The 19,547-nt window shown below is 45.9% G+C and overlaps 1 protein-coding gene across 23 annotated transcripts in view; it reads right to left on the bottom strand.

Moving 5' to 3' along the window:
* Positions 1-2,886: 2,886 nt before the first annotated feature.
* LOC149326174 (uncharacterized) overlaps positions 2,887-19,547 on the bottom strand; it is a 36,527-nt gene continuing 19,866 nt past the window's right edge. For 14 of the 23 annotated variants that reach the window (XM_089562876.1, XM_089562879.1, XM_089562867.1 and 11 more), the window contains 2 exons: positions 12,522-12,682; positions 2,887-8,281 (listed from right to left, as the gene is read on the bottom strand). In XM_089562876.1, the coding sequence (XP_089419002.1) occupies positions 8,014-8,281; positions 12,522-12,682 (429 nt within the window). In that variant the 3' untranslated portion in view covers positions 2,887-8,013. Of the gene's footprint in view, positions 8,322-12,521; positions 12,706-19,547 lie in introns of those variants that run through there. The other 9 variants (XR_016286145.1, XR_016286144.1, XR_016286143.1 and 6 more) reach the window with 5 other exon arrangements.

Genomic DNA, 19,547 nt, shown 5'->3' with positions numbered 1-19,547 from the left:
TCATCTGGCAACCATGAAAATACAAGCGTCATAGCAATTTATAACGTGCAATTTTCAAGTGCTGAGATGAATAAAAGAAATCGGCACTGAAAGGACATTGGTTATATATGTCGCAATTATGTGAAGCCGTATTTTGTCATTAATAAAATATAGGAACGTGAGCACCATGACCATGACGGATGCAGCAATCAATCCAATCCAAGATGAAGCGACATGGTATCTTGTTTGACAGGCAGCATGTCAAGCTCTCAGAACCTAAGCGATGTTGAAAAGAGAATATTGTCACGGATGAACAAACAAAACATTGACCCATATGAGTGAACTCCGGATAAACACGGTCGCGACAGCCAAAGTGATGACGAGAGTAGCGACTATCCCAACGATTTCCGCCGCGCGGCGACAAACATGGCTGTGCCCTTCGAAGCCGGACCCCTCGCTTCGGACTGAATTCTCGTTGTTGCTGCCTTTTTCAGTGCGTTCAATGGCCATAAATCGGGCACCGGTCTTTCGCTTCATCTCACCTTGCCTATAAGAAAACGTATAAGTGATAAATCTGCCTTAATTTTTTAAAATTAGAGTGACGATTCTGCCTCTTCTAGGCTTAAGAGGAGAGTCCGTTTGTTTACAGTAATGGTTCCCATCCTGAGAACCAGATGGCACCACTATAGGCTGTTTATTTTTGCGTCTGTGCTAGCATATTCTGAACTAAAAGTGGGAATGCGCCTGCGTTTAGCGCACGTAAGCGTGCATACACTTATAGTACGTAGACAGCGTCGATTTATGCTCTTTTCTCACCGTATCTGTGTAAGCCGCGAGCAGGGTTGCCGTTGGTGGCTACTTTGCGCCAAATTGGCTACTTTTCGACCCCGTCTGGCGAAGAAAATTTCACGCTGGCTTCTTGGCTACTTTCTGGCTACTTTGAACTTCTATTTTGGCGCATTTACTAGCCGTTTTTTTTTGCAATTGCATATGCAATAGCAAGCAAGAACAGAAAAGAACAATTATTTCCAAGCTTTGCTGTCCTCATCGCTGTCCTGGTCGCCTTGATGCGCGCGCGCGTCCTCGACGCATATATTCCTCCAACGAACTGGAGTCAGAAATACGCCAGCAGCAGAGAATTAGCGGTGCACTTGATCGCGCATCATGTTTGACTTTCCGGCACGCAGCGGCATCGTACAAGGACACTTGCGGCGAATGCCCTTTTCAACACCTGGCGCAAGGAGCACTGAAAATTTTGACCCTTCCAATTTCTAATGCTGATGCAGAGCGCGTGTTCTCTTCCGTGAACTTGACGAAAACAGAGATCCGTAACAAAATGTAGCTGGATTTGCCTATGGCAATTCTGCGAATCAAATTCGGGCAACGACTGCAAGAAAAAACAGCATCACCGTTTAACGTTCCTGCTGAGTTGTTGAATAGAATGTGCCAAAATTACTCCGGCAAGAACACTATCTACTCTACATAAACTACGCGGACTGAACTTTTACTTATTTGCAACGCACCTGATACTTGAAGGCCGAGAAAGAGGCCCAAAATTCCGTGCTCTTTATTTACTCTGTGTTTTTGTGTTGATTCAAAATGATATTATTTATTATTCATTAATAAAAGTGGCTTATAATAATGGTTCTTTTCTACTTGGCTACAAATTTGGCGCCAAGATCAGGTGGCGTGGCTACTTTTGGCTACTTTTAGCTTCAGTTCTGGCTCTTTTTGAAAAATTCCCAACAGCAACCCTGGCCGCGAGCGTCGACGTGATGTGCAAAAGCGAGAAACAGCAGCAGCGCGGTCGTTCCGCCTCGCCAGGCGTCAACAGATGAGAACAGGTCCTACTTTTTGCGGCAAGCGAATCCGCTTCGCTCACCGGATTTTTGGACAAGTGTGAACGCGCCCTAATAGCAGACGTAGAGACTGAAGCACCAATGCGAGCGTAGCGGCGACGTCGGTGAGGCCCTTCCTTGAAAAACACTTAAAAATATGATTAAGAAAAGTTAAACTATAAATATTCATGTGATTTACAGGAAAAGTGAGCGGTCTGCCTTCTACAGTTTACTAGAAAAAAACACCTTTCTGTGACATTGGGACTTAGTAATGGTAAATAGTATATTTACTTATGCTTCACCGCGATGCGAGTGCCAGCCAGTGTGTGTGTGTGTGTGTGTGTTTGTGTGTGTGTGTGTGTGTGTGTGTGTGTGTGTGTGTGTGTGTGTGTGTGTGTGTGTGTGTGTGTGTGTGTGTGTGTGTGTGTGTGTGTGTGTGTGTGTGTGTGTGTGTGTGTGGACATCACCCATGAAACTCATTGCATTATGCCATCATCAGCCTTCATTCGCACTTTCCCTTTTCTCCCCTTCCCTTTCCCTAGTGTGGAGTAGCAGGCCAGGGCCATGTATTACCACCGGCCGACCTCTCCTCCTTTTACTCTCATTAAAATTCCTTTCTCTCTCTACCAAGAAAGTCTACCACATGCTGCAAAAAAAACGTTTGGGGTGCCACGATGCATTTTCACGCGACTTGTAATGCCAAATTAAAATATCAATTCCTGCCTAAACAGGGAGCAGTACCCTCGTTATTCACGTTATAGGGTGCCAACTACCGGACTATGCCGTTATTTATACACTCATCTTCGTGAGTAAACTGACCCTTTAAATCGCCATGGTGGCATGGCTGTGGTGTCAGTAGATGCAGACACTCCTATTGGTAGAACGGCACTTTGTGTGGAGCTGTAGGCCAATGTCCATAGCTTAGTGCGGGAAGAGAGGTTAGAGAAAGGGCAGACCAAGAAGCAACCATATCCAGCTAGCAACAAAACACGAAAGAGGGAAAGGGCAAAAGCGATCTGGCAAATGATACTGCTCGTAACGTTCCAACAGAAAGAGACCAGCAAAAAAAGTATGTTTCAAAGTGCAGTTTTATTCCACTGTTTGCTTGGATGCGCTCAAGGCAGCAGTGTTTCCAAACATAGCCTCAAGAACAGCATCTTGGCAGAGAAAGTATTTTGCTCACAAGATGTGCCATACAAGGATAGCCTTCAATACATAACACTCAAAAACAAGGAATATTCCTCCTGTACAACACTGTTCCACAAGCAAGTGCTGCACTATACAAGCCAAATTACTACGAATTGAATATTTTTGTTATTCGGTTCGTATTCGACTTGAGAAATCAATATTCGGAGTTTCCTGAATATTCAAAAATTGCCAAATACATCAAGACTGCGCAAATATTCGAACATTACCGAATATACAAAAGTCTTCTGTCTGTTGGCTGCAGTCCAATACAGCCGACTCTCTCAACACGATCGTGAAGAGACCGCAATACCCGGATGAATTATGCGAAGATCGAGTAGAAATGCCAAGAAAACTATCAAAAGAAGACAGCAAGCAGAATCAGGCCAACAGCCGCATTGCCATGAACCACAGCAGTTCCAAAACTGCGACTGCATTGGCTATCGAATCAAAATCCAAAACTCAAGTGACTGAAATCGTCTTTGTTCAGGCACCCTTGGTTGAGCAGCTCATGCAGCCAGTTCACGTAGTGGTATCGTTCTATCGCAGTTTGCGCGCACTGCTGCCCATCTGAATTGCACATGCGCACATGTACAGCGAGGATGTCAGCCACCAGCGATAAGCCAACCAGGGAAGAAATGCGGAAAGTCTCTCCTGTGGGACTATTACACGAGGCTGTCGCCGTCAACAGCGGAATGTAAGTCATGCGAACGTGTTCTTCAAACACCGACCAGAACGACCACGACGCTTCAAAATTATCTAAAAGCAGCATCCATCATTATTGCAATTAAAGTGATATCAAAATCAACCAACGCTGCATGACTTAGTTCGCACGTAGCAGCCCCTGTCTGAAATGAAAACACGCTAAATCTAAAAGTCACAGAGATGATTGCTTTAGATCTTCAGCGATACAGTATTGTCGAAGACCGAGGCTTCAGAGCGCTTATCAAAGAAGTGGTGCCAGGCTATACTCTGCCATCTCGTGCAAAACTCACGTGCGTGTTTGTTCCGTGCCTGTACGACGATACAAGAGCAAAGGTGAGATCTGAGCTTCATAAAGCTCTTGCAGATGGCACAAGCACGTTCGCCTTCACCAGTGACCTTTGGAGTTCCCATGCTAATGAGAGCTTTTTAAGCCTAACCTGCCCCTTCCTTAGTCCGCGGTTCGAGATGACATGGTTCACCTTGAACACGTGCCATATGCCTGAAGCTCACTCATCTATTAACATTGCTACTTTATTGGAGCAGCTATGCTCCGAGTAGGAGTAACCAACGACTGTGTCAAGTACATTGTAACAGACAATGGCCGTAACATGCGAGCTGCTTCCAGAATGTTGCCAAGGTTGGAGTGGGCATGCTTTGCTCCCATGCTTCAGCTAGCCATCAGTGACGCAAGGTCGTGTACACCAGCCATGAGCAGGCTGTGCAAGAAAGCAAGGACAATAGTCCTGCAGCACAGAAAAGACTCGAGGACCGGCAGAAGCAGCTGAACATGCAAGTGCTTCATGTTGGTCAGGATGTGGAAACAAGGTGGAACAGTCGGTACTTCATGCTTTCACGGTTGCATGAACTCAAAGAAGCCATCACACTCAAGTTTGCTTTGTCCAACACTGCTGCCAGTAGTTTGGACTCTTCAGAGTGGAGAAATGCAACTGAATTTGTGGAGGCCCTAAAGCCATTATATGAGGCAACTGCGACTGTAAGTACTGAGAAGTACCCTTCACTTTCCTGCCAGATTCCAGTTATCTTTGGTATACTGCATTGCCTTGAAACTACTCGTGACAACCATAGCTTTGCCAAAAACCTTGCGAAGTCTGTCAAGGTTCGCTCTGCCAAGTACCTCTTTGACGAAGCTGCCAGTATGGCTACGTTCTTGGACCCACGATTCAAGGCCACAGTTCATGATGCATCTGGCCATTTGGTGTAGCTCAAGGATCTTGTGGCAAGGAAACTTCAGGCGGTTGAAGTGATACCCACTGAAGACACAGTCAAGGCACCATCAACGTCGTGCCCCTCGATGGCATCCTGTGCGTGGAGTGCTTTCGATTCTGTGGTTATGACCAAGGAATAAACGCAGGCAGAAGCTGCCCCTAACACAGAAGTAGCAGCTTGTAAACAAGAAGAACAATGTTTGCTTTTTTCCATATTTTTCTCTCTAAGCAAATATTCAATATTCGAAAGCATTTTTTCTGCATGTTTGTATTCAATTCATATTCGAGAAATTCAATATTCGCACACTCCTACAAATTACAAGAAGTGACATGCATACATGCATATTTTGTACCTAATAACAGCAAATAAAGTGAGAATATAAGTGTACACAGTTTGGGCAACCAAAAATGACACACAAAAGCACAGACACCCGTGAGCTTCAGCTTTGGGCCGAGTACCGAGGCATTGCATAAAAAGGTGTGCTTGTGTGAAAACTTTCCGTTCCCCACAGGCAAAGGCAAGTGTGCACAGCACATGGCATGTGCTAATGGACAAAGTGGAGCATGGGCTCAAAGCAGACTGGTGGAATGCCAACTGTACTGCCAGGTAGTATGCAGTCGCACAAAAGTGCGTGAGCTGGTTCCGAAAAACCATACATACCCCAACACTTCAAAAAAAGGGGGGGGGGTTGGAGGGGAGGGCACTTCAGCCGATACTGCACAAAAAAGTTTTGGCCAACGGTGCTGTCAAAGTCACCTCATGATCCCAAAGTGAGGCGTTCACATGAGAAGACTGCACCTTTAAAATACCGCGCACTGGCCGTGCAAGCCTATCCAGATGCCTCAGTCCTGTTCCCAGTATTGGGCAGCAATCATTGTCCCTCTCACAACTAACAGGGAGGGGAGGGAGAGAAGACATGGAGGAGGAGGGGACACGTGGCAGCCTCCTGGGAGAGCCGGTTGCGAGTGCACAGGCACTCCCACGAGGCAGTGCTCGCTCTACTCTGGAGGCATGGCTGCCACAGTGATGACAGAAACACAAGTGACAACATGTCCCATCCACTGCACAAAAAAGGGAGCGGAGCGTTGGAACGATGCATGTGTGCCGAAGGCCAGAGCCCGCACATACCTATCCAGCGGGTGGAATAGAGGAGGAAAGTGCTTGGGACACTGTCCGCATATGTGCTGCACAACAAGATCCACAAACCCGTGTCGACACATTGCTTTCAATACAAAGCACTTACTGTAACTCGCCCGTAGTGCAAATAAACACAGTGGCCACACCGTCATGCACGGCGTTTATAATCAGACAAACCAGCCAGCATTCATCACTCATCATACAGTTGGGGTAACCACCTGTTAATTTTCTAAGTGCACCTTACCAACTGGCAAGAACAAACGAGCGCAAAAAGTACCATATTTCCTCTCATATTGAACACACAAGCTATTTTGGTTGCAGAATGGTTAACAAGCGATGCTACCCCAAAACCAGCCAAATAGCGTGGCCCCCTAACGCTGGGTAGAGACGGCCAACTTAGCAAAGTCCAGCGAAGCAGGGCTGCTTGTCTCACCACCAGTTCGTCATTGCCACTTCACTGCCTCTCGCATTCACGGCAAATGAACGGTGGATGGAGCTTTTTATTTGCCCCAAGGCGCCCACACCACAGAATTCTAGCTATGAAAACCGCGTAAATTTTTTGACTGTTCTGAATTCGACAGCTGCTGGGCTCAGCAAGTACACGTCTGATTTCCCTCAAGATATCATTTCAGACAGCACGAGATGTTAAAACAGGTTGGTCTCGATCATTTATTAAACACGATACAAACAATTCAATTTCATATGAGCTTTTTTATTATTCATTACTGCCTTTTGCCTAGGCCGGTGTAAATAAAAGTGCGACTAAAATTAAATTTCAAATATCTACACTCGAGAGTCTCACTTCACAGCCGGAATGGCACTGTGAGCGGATAACGCAGTTCAGATGCAGCCGGCCCCTACTTTTTACCCCTTTGCGGGTGCACGGTGCAAGGCCACCTAACACGGCACAAACAGGGGGCCCCTAAAGTTGGTTCCCAAATTCTAAAGCTCTCTTTTGTCGCGCAAAATGAATGTGCAACCAAAATTTTTCTAAAACTGTCATCAGTTTTCAGGCTAAAAAATGCATGTCTAATGTGAGTAAAATACAGTAATTTAAATGAAGGAGAGTTGTTCTCAGGCCTCAGTGTTGGGAATGAATGAAGTGCCCGAGAAAATCTTGATAAATGCGTGCAGTAGATGACATTCTATCGCAACGGGCAAAGAAGTCACCGGTCAAGCTTTGCTGAAACTGACTTGCACAGGTACAAAATACGCTTTTGCATGTGAAAGTTGTTGATACAATCTAAATATAATCTACTGCACAGAAAAATTTTTTCATTGGGTATTGCCAAAATTTATTTTTTTTAACAAAAGATGCACTTGAAATGTGAACGAACTACCTGATGCCATCCCTTGTGGTGCAGGTCAGCATTGTACACAGTGCCCAACAAGAACCAGACATCCATCTTAAGAGTTATGGACAGTATGCAGAGGCTTGAAGCACAGCAGTTTCCTCATGGAAGTCAGTGTAACCTCCCACGAACTTGCTAGGCCAAACTTGCACACTGTCACATGTACAGACATAAAGAAAGCACGAAAAGGAACAAGTTGAATTCAAGCATCACCAGGTAGGTGGATGACAGCAGAATATTTCCCAGCACGCACTGACCTGCCTGCCTGGCACATAAGTAGCGAGTTAAGTACAGTCAAGAGCACCAACATCTCGCAACATTTCAGACAAGCCCAGTGATAGTCACACCCGCATTGCTTGGGCTGAAATACAAGCTGGTATTGTTACTGCACATTTCACACAAGCCCCAACAAACACTGCGCAGAGGCAGGCACTTTGGATACATGCTGCTTGAAAAAGAGGAGGAAGACAGCAGTTCTCTCGAGCATGCGTGTAGTCTCTGCACCAGCATCTCATCCACCTGACCAACGCTACAGGTTTGCCTTTCGTGGGCGACCATCACTAATCCTATTCAGTCTGCTCTGAAGCAAGTCAACCGAGCACATGTGTCAAGCATGTGACAGACAAAGGCTCTCTGCACAAGCAGCGCTGAGCAGGATGCAAAACAATCCCTTCTCGACAAGGGGCACAGTTGGTGTGAGCCAGGATCCGCCCACGCTGCAGGGGGGCGGCCGGAGCCACACCGTTCTCGGGCAGGGTCTCCCTGGAGCAGCAGCTGGCCCCCTCGAGCAGACTCAAGGCCGGAGCGGAGGGCGCGAGGGACACACCCTCACTCTCCGCAGGGCGCAGCACATCCCGCCTGCAGGACGGTTGTTCCAAGTGAGCAGCAGGCAGTGTGGCTGCACGCATCGACACTTCCAAAATGCACAGACGCCTGCTGAGACTGTGTTTCATATCGAGTAATTTGGAACAATCATGAGGCCACTGTAATCCAATTCCATCTTGACAAACTTTAATCGTGGTGCCATACTTGGTCAATGAGGCTTAATGCTCCCAAATGTAAGTTAATAAGGAAATTTTGTTAATCTACTAGGCCCTGAAATTTTACTTACTGCGTCAATAACACGAAACTAACATCAGTCGATTCATTAATTAATTTAATGCACGATCTCGCATTGGACAAGCACACTAATTGCACGTAAAAAATGCTAATCACACACTAGGCTATCTGGGCTGCAATTTTTCACCTCCTTCAACTCCTCTTCAATTGACACTTTAAAAATCTCTAGTTCGACCTAAACTTGAATATTCATGCACAATCTGAGATGCCCATAACGAAAAATTAACGCAGGCTCTAGAGTCTATTCAAAACAGTGCAACTCGTTTCATCTTTTCAATCTACTTTTGCTACTCAAACATTTCACCCATGAAACATTCCCTCGGTTTACCGACTCGGCTTTTCGTCGCGAGTGCATAAGAGTGTGTCTTTTCCATCAAGTTTTCCATAGCAGTCCCTGCGTGAGACGCCAGCTATTGCTTTATCCATCACAGATTCCATCGCATAGTGATCACATGTTCCCTCATGTTCCCTCATATCGTACTAATATGCACTTGAATTCATTTTTGCCATGCACAAGTACCGATTGGAACCACCTTCCGGCCCCCATCACCGCCATCACCAATAACACCGCCTTCAAGAAAGCTGTGAAGAATTTGTTTTGTTAATACAGTAAAACCTCGTTAAAACGTACCCGCTTAAACAGTACTTTCGTTTTAAAAGTAGTGAAGTCAAGTCCCCGACTGAGCACCCATTGAACATAATGCATTTTGCATCCGCATAAACCGTACCAGCTTATCGCGGTCGTATCGGTTAGCACGTACCATTTTCACTTTTCGTCGCACTCGCGCGTGACGAATTCACGCCGGTAGCACCGACCCAAAGGACGGTTCTAATGACAAATTGGCGCCAAAGTTGGTAATCATACAACTAGCGCCATCTTTGGGGGTTTTATTGCCGCGGCAGCAATAACTACCCGTGGCCTCCGCGACTGCGAGCCGCCGGAGCCGATCGCGGAGGCCATAATTCGGAAAATCGGATAACTCGACGCGCACGCGAGGTCCCTACAATTATACATAAGAGTCTATGGGGCGAAACTCTCGTTAATTCGAACAAATTTTGTCGTGCGTCGGTTAATTCGACTTCACTCCGCAGCCCGCAAAGCCGGTGCGCCGAGAGCAAAAAGAAAAAAATACTGCCACGAGCGGCGCTACTGTGCTGCTCATAGGCGATCGGTATGGTCATCGTCATCAGCAGCGTGAGAAAGGGCGAGGGAAGCGAGGTTAGCGGCGGCCGAAGCAGCTGGCGTCTTTTTTTTTGTGCTTTGTTGTGTCGCAGCAGTCGTGCGCTGCTTGTTGCTGTTTTGTTGCGACTGAGAGAAGGGTGAAAGGAAATTGCACCCTGCCTACTGGCTCAGCCTAAAGTCCCTTTATATCTAGGGACTTTAGCTCAGCCGAGCCACCACCGCTGCCTAGTGCAGATAGAGGAGCGTTAAAAGATCAGAGGAAAGATAAAGAGAAAAGATAGACGGGTGTCGCAGCAACAACCGCGAAGCCGACGCTGGCTGAAAGAACAGATAAGCGGCCAAAGCCGCGCTCGCTTCACCTCCTCCCCGCGCTACTTTCGAGTGGGTAGCGCGCAGTGCCTGCGCGCCGGACAGTGATGAGGACGACGTGGAAAGTGAGGGTGATTTGGGCCCAACAGTGGCAGAGGCTGTGCGCGCTGTAAACGTGATGGGGCTGTTCGCTGAAAAAAGGGGACTGGCCGAGAAGCTGGCTCGCGGCCTAAATGAGTTCGAGGCTGCTGTTGTCGCTGCCAGAACACCGCGGCGTCAAACGAAGATTGCCGACTTTTTCAGTGCAAAATAAAGGCTGCATGTTTTTTTTCCTTCTTTCAACTACTACTGATCTCTGGTTTTGTTTTTTGGCAGGTAAGTGGGCGATTTTATGCTACTCCTGTTAAGCGGTACTACCGTTTAGTACGTACTTTTTCCGGGTTCCGGCCAACTACGGTTTAACGAGGTTTCACTGTAATTCGTTCTGTTCACCCACTCCTGTCTATAATGCTCAAGATGAGACACATTCTTGACGACGTGCGGTTGTTTGAGCGGATTTATGTTCTCGTTTTTACACCTTTGACGCTGACCTTGGTCTGAGCTCCGCGTTCATCCTTTTTCATATTTCTGGTTGGTCATCGGTTATCATTCATGTGGCTGCTGGTTGTTCGTTTCCAATTTGTAAGGCTTGCACTCTTCATCCATTTCAACCTTTTTTTTTACCTTTGACACTACCTTGGTCTTAGCGCTTCATTCTTCACCTTTTTTTTCACGTTTCTTGCTGGCCATCTCGTCTCACTCATGAGTTTGGCCATCTCGTCTCACTCATGAGTTTGTATCATTTTCGGTGCTTAAGAGGTGCTTGGCCATGACCGTTTTAGTGTTGTTTGCTATACATTTGTTGGGTTTTCTCGGATAGCCATGATAGTATGTTACGTGGTTGCTAACGCGCTTCATGTGCTAGATATCTTACAGTGATCTATTCTACTGCCTGTGCGTGATTACATGGATGTTACAACGTGTTGGCTTACATAAAGGCGGGTTTGGCGCGAAATAAAATTCAGTTGCAAGTTGGCGCTGGTCCTGTTGTGTTTGTCTTTTTTGTCCAAGTTTTTTTATGCCGTTTTCCTCCTGAGTCTATAGTGCCCTTGGGCATTGGGAGTGTATAAATAAATAAATAAATAAATGGACATGTGGCAGCTGCCACCATGTACCAGGTAACACTACAGTAACAGAAAAGCTAACGATTCAGTTATTTAAAAAATGTTGACAGTAACATGATGTGGTCTCTATAGAAATTCACAGAAAGACACTATTTTTTCTAACGAAACATTTATGGTGCTGTAGTCCGACTGTACAAAGTATACTGGCAGCTGAGACGCTACGCATTTATGGCATTTTAACTTTTCTGGAGAATAAATGCTTTGTTGTTAAAAAAAATTCCCATGCCTTTCTGTGCATTTCTGTGATAACTGCATCATGCCATTATCTATACTTTTTGAACTACTGAACCTTACTGGGTCACACTGTAGTTCAGAAATGACAAAGGCACTGAGGTGCACAACTGAGACAAAGGCCAGTGAAAGAAATGCAACTGCACTTAAGAAGCACTTCAGTCCCAAGCATGCACAATCAAGACGCAACGTGCTTCTCTCCAGGCACCCTGTGAAGGCAAAGTTCTGGACCAAGGGCCAATGAGAATCCCGAAGAGGGGCCCTGGTGGATACACACCTGACAGCCAGTACAAAGAATGTCAGTGAAACTGCGTTTGCGCAAATTTTAAGGCACTCATGCGTAACCTGTCAGTGAATATTATGGCATTGCCTCTGGCACTAGTGTTCTCGTCACATTTGGACAGAGAGAGGCCGCCTTCAGTGTGCGTGAAACATCCAAGGAATACCCTGCACTTCCCTCCCTCTTAGGCCTCCAATTCAAGAGTGACTGGACAGTGCACACAGTGGTCAGCCCTTCTTGAACACCACCAGCACCACGGTCTCTTGCTGTGGGCAGCTGCCTTTTAAGTGGCATACGACTACTGTGACCTGGATGGGAAATAAACTCGTGCTCAAAAACACCATGCTGGATGTATGCAGTCCCACACTATGACTGGTTATGTAACAAATGGCCTGAGCTGTGTCGTAAAAAAAAATTGACAGGCGGTCATACAATGTGAAGTGGCAATTTTACATCAGCATTATTATTATAATTTTCGTTTCAAATTCGCTTTCAATACGAACCCTTTAATTGTCTCTTCCTGATTTTGTTCCGCGGGGGCAGGGGGTGACTGCTGCGGAAGCGGAAAAAAGGCAGCGGTGCTCTTCGAAGTCTGGCGGTACCTAAAAAAGTATCAGTGTATTTTAGAGTGGCTTTAGCCAGTCCAAATTCGGGATCTGGCGTGCCCAACTGTTATCATAACTGGTGCTGCAAGAAGAGCTGAGAGCAGGTGCAATATAGAAGCCACTGCTGGAGCAGCCCCGAAGCACTCACTTGTCACGGACGACACCGTCAAGGCCCTTGCGCCGGAGGCTGGTGATGGTCTCGGCATGGTGGTTGTCTCCGCCCCAGCAGAAGAGGATCAGCTTGTGCTCCTTCACAACAGTGATGAGACTCGGCTCGTGCAGCAGCTCCTCCGTGGGCACATTGATGCCCTGCAGCAAGCAGCCACAGCACCCTGGAGGAGAACAGTCGTCATCCACCCAACAAAGGCCCCTCTGCCTCCAAATAGATAACCATTGCCTTCCCCTTTGTATTATGGTGGTGGCAAAGGGCCGCCTTGCGTAGCAAACTGAAGTGGTTCTTTATTTGTTTTGTACTTGTTCCCCTCCCTCTTTTTGCACTCTGAATCATGTTCCGTTTATTTTTTTCCCCATTCAAGGCTATCTTTCATGTGCTAAGCTCTATTACTTTGATTTCTGTGACTTTTTGTGCAATTTCTGTATACTTTTGCGCCACCGATATGCCAGTTGTCTCTTGCTGATCTCTACAGCTGATAACTTAATTTTGCTTTCGCCATCCCTAGAACCCAAACCTACTGAAAGGCTCACTATGTCCTCTCTGATACTCGGTTGTGTAGCTTTGCACTCTACCTAAATATGTTTAATGTTTTCTACACTGCTCCTGCAGGCTATACCGATATCACCTCTCTGTTCACGTATACTTGCTTTTGTACTGTCTGGTTCTCTGGGAACCTGATCTAGCCTCCAATGGAAGGGTACTGCCTCTCGAATTAACCCTGCCGAGCAACACCTGCAGTCACTTTATCCCCACAAACTTCACAATCTCATCCGCCCACCTCACTCTCTGCCACAGCCTGCTACGTATGCCTTCCCTCGGAATGCACTCCGTTACTCCAAGTGATCGTCAGTAACCTTCCATTTGCATTACATGCCCCGCTCATGCCCATTTCTTTTGCTGATTTTGATAACAGTATCATTAACATTGAGTTTGTTCCCCATCAAAACAGTGTTGTGTTACAAATACCAGTCTCTAAATGTGGCGCATCTCATCAGAGAATGCAACAGGCAATGTTTCCGGCCTGCTAGTTTACCACCCAGAAATGGTTTGGTTTGGTTTATGGGGTTTAACGTCCCAAAGCGACTGAGGCTATGAGAGACGCCGTAGTGGAGGGCTCCGGAAATTTCGACCACCTGGGGTTCTTTAACGTGCACTGACATCGCACAGTACACGGGCCTCGAATTTCCACCCAGAAATGGTTGTCCACTTGAACCTAGTTATAATGAAGCTGAAGAGGCCCGCCGATTACTTCGTTACAGCCGCAGCTTTGTTGTAGCCCGTGTTGAATGAACTTCCAAAGTGAATCATAATTCCTTCGTTGTATAACATATCTTCTTATGAACCGTTTCGTTATAACGAGGTTCGACTGCGTTCTGAGATCAATCACTACACAGTCGGCTCATCGAATGAAGATTACTGAAATCTGAACAGCCAGTTTATACAAACTGATGCTCAGGCCCTGCCAAAATTGAGAGAATTTAAAAAAGGCCCCATTTACCAAACTCTGCACAATACAAACAAATTTTCAGCCCCCTTACAGAGGGAATTACCAGGAGTAATAGTCAACACTTTTTGAGACTGCCCATTTGTTCACACCAGAGCGCTAAATTTTGCATCTTTGATATTCGCAACTTACATACAGCAAACTCCCATCAGGGTGAACTCGGTTCAGATAAATTCTTCAGATGTAGTGAACATTTTGCGGATGCTTCATTGGTTTTTCGCAGACTCAGTGGCGAAAAACCTGCTCAGACAGGTGCTTTGTAGGTTATTCTTGGCTAAAATGAACTTCCAGTGGCACTCTTGAAGCAAGCAACAAGGCAAAACTTCCCTGTGATAGTCTGGCACAAGTGCTGCAGGCGATGCCCATGCGGAACAGAAATCTGACCTGGTCTGACCTCAGGAACGCAGACTGCCCACTGTGGCTTTTAGAGGCATCTGGTGTAACTGCTTGTGTTAAGAGATGCGTTGCAGGAGAGGTGAGATTGGAACTTTCTTGATATTTCGGACTTCCCTAAGGAACCATCATACATAGCACGGAAACATCTCCACAAACAAAACTGGTATACTAGACTCTGTATGATAAAATTTCACTTTTTTCAGGCTAAATTATACAAGAGAGAGCCTCACTTCCACAACCAGCTGACTCTTTGCTACTGTGGAATGTGCCATCTTGAAACCAAATGCACTCAATGTACTGGGGAATTCACTTGGATAGCAATTTCCATGCCGCTCTCGCACATTCTTCCCTTCAACGCGACCTTCCAAAAAGTTGACTCAAATGGAAAATCCGCAGTCACACCGTGGCAGCATCCACCACCTCTTGGATGGCCCCATTGCCATCCAAGCAGCGGTGTTCTAGGAGGGGTGCTGACGTCATTTCTGAGCCGCATTTCCTGAACAGGTTTCTGATAGCGGTGGGATTTTTCGCACAATAAGCCAAGAAATTATCCACCATTAATAACGTCATGTTTTGGTTTGCTTTGTTTTCACCGTCCATATCCTTCCTCTTCCAACTGTGCTTTTTCAGGACACCGATTCCATTCCCCCCCACCGACCTGCCACCGTGCTGCTGCAGCAGTTGCGAGCGTTAGTTGCGCATTTGTTTGTTTTCCATGCGTTGTTCGCGATCATCATCAGTGGCAGTAGCCTGACTATGCCCACTGCAGGACAAAGGCCACTCCCATCTGCCTCTCCAGTTACCCCCTCTCCTGTGCCAGCTGCAACCACCTTCTCACTGGAAGCTTCTTTAACTCATCAGCCCACACAACTTTCTGCCAGCCCCAGCTACGCTTGCCTCCTCTTGGTGTCAGTCTGTGACGCTTAATGACCATCTGTTAGCTCGTCTTCGGATTACATGCCCGGCCAAAGCCCATTCATTCACCTTCTGCCCGCAAGCAAACTAGAGAGGCAGTGATGTTGGTAGCCATTCTCTGGGACACTTATCGTGCCTTGCAACCTGTCCTGATTCAGCTGTCAGAAGCGTACACACATATGAAAGCATCTTGTTGGTAGGCTGTGGCTAGCTAGCGAGACGCTGATGGAGCATGCAGTTCTGTGGACACGTACCGTGCCATGCAACTTGTCTTCATTCAGCCGTCTTTTAGCCCAGAGTTACCTGAGCTCAAGCACCTGTCTTTAATCTGCCAGGGGGGGAGGGGGGGCGGCTGGGACCCAGTTAGCACCCTCTCTCTTTTTCATTTGCCCTCCACCCCCTCCTCTGGTCACGCTCCTTCTCAAGAGATGTTTATTTATTTATTTTACACTCAGAATACGGGGTACAATACAGAGGGAAACGGCAATTCACACCAATATGGAAGACAAAAAAAGGTAAGGGGGTCAAGTACTGATCCTTGAGAAACCCCAGAACCAAGTGGCACAGTAGAGGAATCAGCTTCATGAATGCATGCGAGAAGGAAATCCACGAATCCAGTTATGAACTGCAGGTTCAATGTTCAGCACACTTAGTTTATGTAAAAGCAGTGAGCTATTACCTTTATCAAATGCTTTAGCAAAGTCAAGAAATATGCAGTGAGATGAAAAACCAGAGTCCAAATAGGAGTTCAAGTCGTAAGAGAAGGAAAGTACTTGAATGTCACAAGAGAAAAACTTTCGGAACCTAAGCTCTATTATAGAGAAGAAATTGTTATCCTCCAGAAAATTAACAAGTGCAAATATATTTACCATTATTTTGCATGCTACTGATCTCAAAGATAAGGGTCAATGATTAGATGGATTCTGTTTATCTTTGGCTTTATGTACTGGTATGACCACAGCAGTCTTCCAGACTTCACTAGTACACCATGATGATACGATTGTGAGAATATATGCATTTCATGATGATAGCAATCATACTCTTCAGCATTCCGTATAAATTTGCCCTTTATACCACCAATACCGCTAGGAGATGTTAGTTTCAAACCGATAATCGGTATGATGCCTTGCAAGTCGATCATGGCGAGATCCATCGCGAAATGATCGTACAGTTGGAGATCGGGATGTTGGATAACATAGGATGAAGAAAACGACTTAACGAACGTATCATTTATTACGGTAGCACAGAGGTGGTCGAAAACAGGTTCACCGGTGGGTGCAATAACCACACTTCATTGGTGTTCCCAGGTTTTATTACGTTTCAGAAGCATTGAGGATTAGCCTTCAGAATGCTCAGGAGGGTTACTTTAGAGAAGGTGGATTTAGTAGACTTCAGTGCTCGTCAATATGCTGAAGCAGCTGTCTTGTATGCTGTCCGATGGGCAGGTTTTAATGAATACTTAGCAGTTCGAAAAAGTTTTTCTTTTTTGTTAGAAAATCGTTTTAAATATCTGTTATGCCATGGAGCATGGCTACTGGAAAACACTCGCCGAAGAGGGATAAGACGACGAATCAGTTAAGATAGTTTCTTTCTATACATGCATCACTTTGTTTCTACTAAGCGCTCGAGATAACCTGGTAAGAAAATGTCTAGAAAGGAGCCCAGTTATTAAGGGCTACAAGATGAGCTTTGTTACAGTCGCCAATGGTCTTGGACTGTTTTGGCTATGGTGCACGCGATAAGTCGAACGTGAAATGCAAGATATCATGATCGCTCAGGCCGGGCATATGTATTACGTGTGACATGCCATCTTCAGGTGATGTTAGTACAGAATGTAGACTAAAGGCCCCGCCTTCTAAAGAACGGGTCTGCGAGCCATGGTCTCGCCCGATGAGTGACAAATCCAGTCTGCTAAAACACCGGTTTACCCCAGATACACAAAAAGCCCATTGCAACAACATTGGATGACAACAATAAAATTTCAATATAAACATATTTTAAACTCTTCGTGTCTATGAAACAATGGACCATACAAACATTCTCACAAAAACTAACAATTTAAAATTTAAAGAAGGAATATGAACTCTTCATGTGTCTTTCAAAAATATAAACGAAGAGAAAACAGGAGTCAAAAAGACGAAGTTCTAATGGCGAAGCGGCAACACAGGGAATTGAGGGCAGATTTTATGGGAGGGACTAATTTGAGCTCATGGACAGTGGCAGCTTTAAGAAAGCTGGCGTAATTTACTACGATGAACTTCACTGTCATTCACATTATACAGAGGCTACAGTACAGTCCAGAATGTGTTTCTTCGCACAGTAGGTCTCTGAAAGAATTCGTCCGCAATGTCAGGGTTTTTTTTTTACTCTTTGTGCCTATGGAGAAGTTATGCTGCCCCTGACCCCATCGTTCGGTGTCCAGGGGGGGGCTAAGCCTCCCCAGAAAAATTTAAAGCATGGGGGGAGGCTCCAGAGTCGGCGCCTATGCCTGGAAGCAGCCTGCAGTTGCAGTATGTCATATGTCAAAGGGAACATTGACTACTGTCAGCAATGTGCTCCGAGTCCTGATTGCAGCATACAGAGTAGCATGGAAAGTTGTGTTAGACAAGGGGAAAAAATGGCACTGTCACGTGGCATGAAGGAGCTGTGTGCATTTCAGAATGGAGATGATCATAGTGAGTAGTTTGGAATGAAACAACGCACGTACAAAGCATGCAACTGAAGAAGGTACCATGTCAAGTTGAAACTGTCATGTTGCAGTGCTGAATCTGTCGGTTTGTGTTTGAGAAATGTAAACGGCTCCCCCTTCTGCAGGAGTAACACCTGCAAAGGTACGTTTGGGCAAGTGTGCCGTATGTCATGTTGCAAAACCCAAGGCTGAACAATCATCGAGGGAAGAAAGTCAATGCCAGCAGGCAACACACGCTTGTTTGTCAAGTGTGGAAAGTGGAAATACGCACGTTTGGCACCAAGCCAGACTGGAATGAAGGCACCGTGTTTGCAAACAGAAGTCTGCTTTTTTAGGAGGACACATCACAGCTGCCCATACTGTGTTAGTGTGTAGTATTTGAAATTGCTGTGTTCATGCTTGTTAGTAGCTTGTTTTAATTACGAATTCCGAGAATGCACACCACAGAGAATATAGTACAAAATGCAAAAATGAGTGATTTGCCTTAAGGTAATATTGATGAAATCCATGCCGGAACATGTGGTGAAAACGATGATGACCGCAGCTCCATGTAGCAGCACAGAATTAACAAAAAAAAACTAAAAAAAATGAAGCAGGCAAAAACTTTTACTGAGAAGGAAGTCATTACACAAGCGGTAATAGGAAGAAGAAACAATGCACTGTCCTTGATGTATGTGATGTGAATCAGTGTATTATGGTCAAAACAGGAAGCATAGGTAAATGAATGTCATGAACAAAACATTGCTCACACTGATGTCTAATCAGGCAGATACTCTTGCTTGCTGCTGAATGTATAGCCTGTTGCACAAGTGTAAAGTAGAGTGTGTCATTCATCCGAACAGCGGGGTGGGCTGCACACTCCTGCAACAGGCGGAGCATATGTGTTGCATACATTGCACCCATGCATCGTTATAGTGTTTTCCGTTTGATAAGCGCGTATGCCTTCACTGGAGTCCCTGTGCAGTATCTGCTAACTAACTGTGGGCTTCTCCGAGCAAGCTGGATTTCTTCCGAAGTCGTCACTGCAGAAGTGGTGGTGTGTTTTTGTTCCCGTGTCTTCATGCACTGCAGCTGCACAAGTGAAGTGAAACGTGGGTGTATAGCATGAGTTACTTGAATATGCTTAGTGCTGACAGTGCACAGAATTACTGAAAGGAATGTGTCGAGGCAAAGTTTGTGACTTGGCCTTTTATTGATTTCGCAGAAATGTCTACCATGCGCCTGTGACAAGGAAACGCATTTTATTGGGGGCACACTGCAGTCACATAGCATTACGATCAGTGTCTAGTGCAGGAGGCGCTGTACGTTTGCAGCAGACTTGGCAGCTGTAGCAAGGTAGTTTTTTTTGTTTCACATGCATGCGCAGAAGCCACCTGTACATGGTCGTACACGTGTGCATCATCAGCAGCATGCTAGCATAACAGCAGTGCTCTTAGAGTGTTCAATACAAACAAGAAAGGATCAGACAAACATCATTCACCTGGACACTGCACGT

This window comes from Amblyomma mixtum, chromosome 10 (genome assembly GCF_055824585.1).
Source record: "Amblyomma mixtum isolate Tamu chromosome 10, ASM5582458v1, whole genome shotgun sequence".
In the NCBI taxonomy this organism is placed as follows: domain Eukaryota; kingdom Metazoa; phylum Arthropoda; class Arachnida; order Ixodida; family Ixodidae; genus Amblyomma; species Amblyomma mixtum.
This window is presented reverse-complemented; position numbering and strand designations above follow the sequence as displayed.